This window comes from Triticum aestivum, chromosome 1A, assembly GCF_018294505.1.
Source record: "Triticum aestivum cultivar Chinese Spring chromosome 1A, IWGSC CS RefSeq v2.1, whole genome shotgun sequence".
NCBI classification, from domain to species: Eukaryota; Viridiplantae; Streptophyta; class Magnoliopsida; order Poales; family Poaceae; genus Triticum; species Triticum aestivum.
In genome coordinates this window covers 541077037-541083193 of record NC_057794.1, presented here as the reverse complement: position 1 = coordinate 541083193, position 6157 = coordinate 541077037, and the positions used below count along the sequence as shown (strand labels likewise).

Sequence of the window (6157 nt, the reverse complement as noted above, 5' to 3'; positions counted from 1 at the left end):
AAAATTTTTGCTTGGAATATGTGATGTTAAATTGAGCCCTTGACATGTGCCCTGGATTTTTTTTAGATGAACAGGGAGGTTCCCCCTCCCCGGTTCCATTACTCAGCATGAAACCAAAAACGCGATCTCCAGTTATACAGCAGCTCACTTAGAGGAGCAGTTCAGCCTAAAACGGCAGTACGAGTGAAAAGGGAACCGGGAATACGGGATTTCATACATCCATGGCACCAATGCACATTTTAGGTTCAATATTATACCCACTTCTGTAGCTTGACACTTCTGTAACTTATGTAGTTTCACTTAGAATTATAAATTATGTATACTTAAGCTCAGATGTAAAATCCAGCATTATATGTCATTTCTGTACGCGATGCCATAACTCATTATTTTCACTCAGCTTCAATCTTTTAAACGTTTCCTTCTCTGTCTTCTATCTTAGGGGTCTGTAGAAGATTTGTAAAATCTCATGCGGATTAACTTGTTCAATAATATTTGATGATTATTTGAACTGGCCCTTCAGTAGGGGTATTCAAAATAATTTTTTACCTTGCTATTAAATATATATTGTTGTCCATGCTAAAAATTGAGGCATTCAATTCATATCTTGATTGACAATTATACTTTCCTTTCTCTCATAAGTAGTTATATTGCCATTAATATGGGAGGGCGCAGCAACGCGCGCCTTGATGTTCTAGTTTTCAATAAAGAAGTGCCACCAAATTGCATTCCGTTGAATCCGTAAGAGCAGGTCCGCACTGGCGGAGCTAGGCAATTTCTTTTGGGGGGACCAAACATAAATGTGGACGTTTGGGAGGGCAAAAAAACTCTACTTTTCCTCATCTTTCTCTCCAAAAAAAAAAATTCCTTCACATATTTACAAAAGCGGGGCGGGGGGCATGGCCCCTGTAGCTTACAACATAGCTCCGCCACTGCAGGTCCGTGCGTGTAGCATTACTCAGTTTCAAGTGGAGGCCCATTATGTTTCCGATGAACTCCGGTCCTCCGCAATCCGCATTGCGTCACACACAATGACACAGGGCAACACTATACTTACTCATTAGCATGTAGCTGCCCATGGACTTTGTTGAAGAAATGATTTACTTAATACCATTCACAATAAATCACACTAGACTGGATAATACGTACTCCGGTGAGTATCAGATGCATGCACCATGCAGTTACAACAAGGCTAATAATCAACAAACGCTAATTAATTGAGGGCGTGGCATTTCTTCCTGATCTCTCCCTCGGCCCCGGTGAGCACGCCGACGTCGCCCATCTTGGCCATGGACGCGCTGAAGTCCCCGAAGAACTCGCCGTCGAACTTTCCGGTGGCGATGCGCCGGACGTAGTCCCTGGTGCCGGCGTCGAAGAGGAGCGCAGCGTCGGAGCGGAAGAGGCCCCTCCGCTTGGCGACGTGGCGGTAGTAGCTGGTGTCGAAGGTCCTGAAGCTGCCGGGGTCCATCTCCGACAGCATGGCGCGGTCGTCCACGCTCCTGCACCTGAGCCTCAGCTTGTCGGCGTATTCGCTGTCCAGGGACGGGTCGACGAGGCCGTCGGTGGTGTTGTAGAGCCGGTCCGCGAAAGATGGGCAGTGCGCCGTGCCGAGCGTGTGGGCGCCGGAGAGCACGACGAGGTCCTTGAGGCCGAGCCCCTTGGAGGCGAAGATCTTGGCGAGCAGAGGGACGTCGCCGGAGGCCGGGGGCAGCTGGGTGCTCGCCTCCGCGGCGCTGGACACCCTGCCGTCTCTCCTTCCCAGCGCCACCGGCCAGGAGGGGCCCTTGGCCAGCACGACGGCGTCGCGGGACATGAGGGTGAGCACGTCGGCGCAGGAGACGATGCCAGGGCACGCGGCCTCGAGCTTGGCCTTCACCCGCTCCACGGAGCCGAACCCTCGCAGGCTCTTGTTCGGTTTGGCGTCCTTCTCCGCCACATTGCCCTCCGTGGATTCCAGGAGGACGGAGGCATCACAACCCTGCAATGAATTCATTTGCACGCACGGCACGATCATTGTAAGTACACATGTCATGACATTATCGATGGCAGCACAAAGAATTACGGCAACGGGCTAGGCAAGTTAGTACGTACTCTGACGAAGCAGTCGTGGAAATGGAGCCGGAGGAGCGGGCCGGCGAGGCTGGGCGCGGCGGCGATGATCTTGGCCATCTCCTCGCGGACGATCTTCTCGGCGTCCGGGCATGTCTTGCTGTAGAAGCCGATCTCAAGATTAGCCACCGCTGCCGAGCTAGCTGCGAGGGCCAGCAGGGCCAGAGGGAGCAGCAAAGACCTGATCGCCATGACCTCAGCCAATTACACGATCGAATTAAGCTCCAATTTTTTGGCTACCGAGAAGAATGTCTTGGTACTGGTGGTATTTACGTCGATGGTGGTGTGTATATGCCTCGCAACTCCCTGTATTTATACATATGCCGGCCGGCCGGCCGGTTACGTAGGGCATGCATGTCAACGTACGTGTTACAAGTTACAACCTGTTTTCTATGTACACAGGCATGTGCTAACTACCATCTCAATACAACCGCCTCAGTTATCAACTGATCGAAGCAAACCGCGGCTGAACGAACAAGTCAATGCGGAAAAAATGGGAAGAAAATAGATGTCGCCGAGGCCGTTCAATCATCTAAGATTGCCGTCCATGGTCCACCGTAACATGCCATGAATCTATCATCTGTCTCTGAACTGGTTTCAGCGGATTGGAGGGCAATTATCCGATAATTGCATCAAGAATTCAAGATATAATATGCACCAAGGGAATAATAACCTTCTGTGGCGCCATGTGCTTGATCGATGCATGATTTGGGCAGGCTGTATATATCTAATACTATCGCTGCAGAATTTCCATGGGTGACTTGTTGCTTCAAGTCGAAAGCTCCTAATTTGTACGCTATGGCGCGCCAATTACAATCATTGGGTTCTCTCTTAGTGTGTCATTGCAAGGAACACAATTTTTTCGCGAGCAATGCTGTTCATACGAAGGGATTTTACGGAACTTTTACGTACTAGTGCAGTATCATGACGGTTGGCTAAAATGATGGGGTAGTTATGATCCTAAATGAACTAGTGCGCAGATTTTTTGTAAAACATTTACATAGGACCAATTTGTTCGTAACAAAAATTGGATGGTCATAGCGATGACTTACAATAAAGGCGTGAGAACACTAGTGCAAAATTGAGTAATGCCATCAACTGCACTGGACCCAGCCGATTTTATCCCATTTCCAAGCAAGTCGGGTCAATGATAGGTGGCCCCTCTTTTGTTCGGCCCCACATGCCTTTCACTTCCCCTTCTTCTCTAAATCTGCTTCTTCTCCCCTGCATAATTCCCCTCCTTTTCTAAGTCCCTAACCCTAAATTCCAGTGGTTGGCACACATCTACCACCGCCTTCATCGTTCGGCTGCATCCACACTAGCACACATCTTCGTCTGCATTTAACACAAACAATTTCTCCACTCTAATACACCCAACTTCTCCACTTTGACCGACACCAAAATTATGGATATGCAATTTTGGCGCATGCGGGGAGAAGGATTTATGGCTGTACCACCAGGGCACGCGTAGAGAAGGAAGCCAAGGAGAGGTCATGTCCTCCTCAATCTCCACCAACGGCATCTATAAAGTAGGTAATTCATTGCTCTGCACTTCTACACTACCATCACTTCGGCTTGAATGCCAACAACTACCACCCTCTACCTTACCCTGCTATTTAACCAACCATCAAAAGCTACTAGCATCCCCAAGCAAGTCCTTCATCCATTCTTTACCTTCCCTAACATTAGACTGAGCTCTGAAATGGTGTCCTTTGTCCACCCAAGCACAATCGAAGAACAACTTTACCTCCTCCCAGCTTGTCCATCGAGAATGAGCTCCGTGTGTGCGCTATCTTCTATAGGAGGAGCTCGTGGGACAGGACGAGCGTGTTCCTCTGAGCCAGGTTTGGCTGGCACCACATGCCAAACCGGTAGATGTACATGATGAGGAATACCATTTATGGTCCATCATCATGGATTTCTGTAACCGTCGGGACGCTGAGCTCCTCCTCGGTCATGCCTACTTCTCTGTCGTCTAGCACATCGTATTCACCCGCTACAACATCTACACGAATTATCAACCAATGTTCCCTAACGTGACCCACATCCATCTCTCGCGGTTTGAGTGGTAGGGAGGCAAAAATAGTCCTTTTCTTTTGTTTAAGTTTTCAACGATAGTTTGTGTTCTAAGGCCCAGTTCTTTTGACAGCTTATGGCATAAGCCACCCCCTCCCCAGCTTAGTCCTAGGGTTTCTAGATTAAGCTGGGGAGAGGGCACCTTATTTTAGCAGCCACCAAAAGAATTGGGTCTAAGTATGCCCGCGCTATTTTTGCCCTAAGATGCATGATTTTGTAGTATGCAATTACTTCTTTTGGATAGTCATGGTCATTTCTCTAGAGTAAATGGACATTAGAATTGTTCAACAGTTGCATGTATATTACTTAATATATATGAAATTCTTTCAAAATGTATCAACAAACTTCAATAGCATATGGAACATATTTTTTTCTTGAGTTAAGATTTTTATAGCTATATTTAGCAATATAGAAACACATTCACACACGAACAATTGGCTAGAGAAGCTCATTTTTATTTAAAAAGCGTGGCTCCTTTGGCTTGTTCTTAAGTTTTTTTTTTTGAGGCAAGGCTTGTTCTTAAGTGAGGTCGGTTTCCCCGGCCCTCTCGCTTTGCGCAACTGACATCTGAAGGGCCCAAGTGAACCACCCGACAACAGAAGGCTCCTAGGCCACGAGAGTTATGTGGCGCTTAAACTGATTCCTATTAAGAATTGCCTACATCGCGACGACTGCTAGGCCGGCCCAACATTGTATCTGAACATGAGTCGGTTTTTGGGTGGTTTTTGTGTTGGTTTTTCCACTATTGCAGCATCCGTTTTCCTTGGTTTTCTTCAGTTTTTTTACTGGTTTTCCTCATTTTGTTTTTTCATAAATATAACTATTTTTCATACACATTGTACATTTTGTCTATACACTTGAAATTATTTTATACATGTTTAATATTTTTCAATACATGATTAACATTTTTCAATATATGTTTTGATATCTATTTTTTTCATACACACTGTATTTGTTTATATATCTAAAACATTGTCTTATATGTGTTTAACATTTTTAAATACATTATTTTTCAAATACTTTTTTTTCAAATACACGTTGAAACATATTTTTCTATGATACAAAACATTACTTTCAAACTTTGTGAACATTTTGATACATTGGATATTTTTTTCAGTGTCACAAACATTTTTTTTAAAATCCGTGAACATTTTTATAAAATGTAACGTACATATTTTGAAAGGTATTAACCATTTATACATTTTAAATAAATGTCATGTACATTTTTTTGCGTGAACATTTTTGTGATGTCATGTACACTTTGAATGGTACAAACTGTTTTTATAAGTAGTGCAACATTTTTATGTACTGCATTTATATTTTCTACTAAATGCGCGATGAACACTGTTAAAAAATTAGCTAATTTATTTTTTTCATAATATATGTATTTAGTATCATTTTCAAAATGAAATACAAGTATATAAAAACATGGGCAACATCAGCATGACGACGCCATGTGGGTCTTGGGACGGCCACGTAAGAATCGCTTCAAGCCATACGATACGCCCTCCTGGGCTGCCTTGGACGGGTGACCACCCACTGACATGTCTCTTGGGCTCGTCGATAGCGGTCACTTTTCATTGATCGGCCGACGCCTGTCATTGGACACTATCTCCCCATTTATTTTCTGACAATTATTAAAACCTCATTTATTCAGAAATTCATAATAGAGCTCGGGCTCCATGGAGCGCGATATTTGAAAAATTCATAAATCAACCTTTTGTGCTAAAAAAATTACACATGTACATAGGGATTTATACTACATGTCCGTAAAATTTCATGATGTAATACGTTCTTATGTGAGCTACACAAAAAAATCTAATGACTTTGAAAGACCTGTACCATTCATTGTAAAAGTACATGGTTTTGTGTGTGCGTGAAGACCACATTAAAATGTATTTCATCATGAAAATTTACAAAGATGAAGTATACACCACTAGATACATGCGTGTTTACAATTTTTTGAAACTTTTAA

General features: G+C 44.2%; 1 protein-coding gene across 1 annotated transcript; it reads right to left on the bottom strand.

The window, feature by feature from the left end:
- Positions 1-1202: 1202 nt before the first annotated feature.
- Positions 1203-2356, bottom strand: LOC123064711 (peroxidase 1). The gene is made up of 2 exons (XM_044488131.1): positions 2089-2356; positions 1203-1975 (listed from the first exon to the last, which is right to left on the bottom strand). The coding sequence occupies exons 1-2, from the start codon at positions 2296-2298 to the stop codon at positions 1211-1213; spliced, it is 975 nt and encodes a 324-aa protein (XP_044344066.1). The 5' UTR covers positions 2299-2356; the 3' UTR covers positions 1203-1210.
- Positions 2357-6157: the final 3801 nt, after the last annotated feature.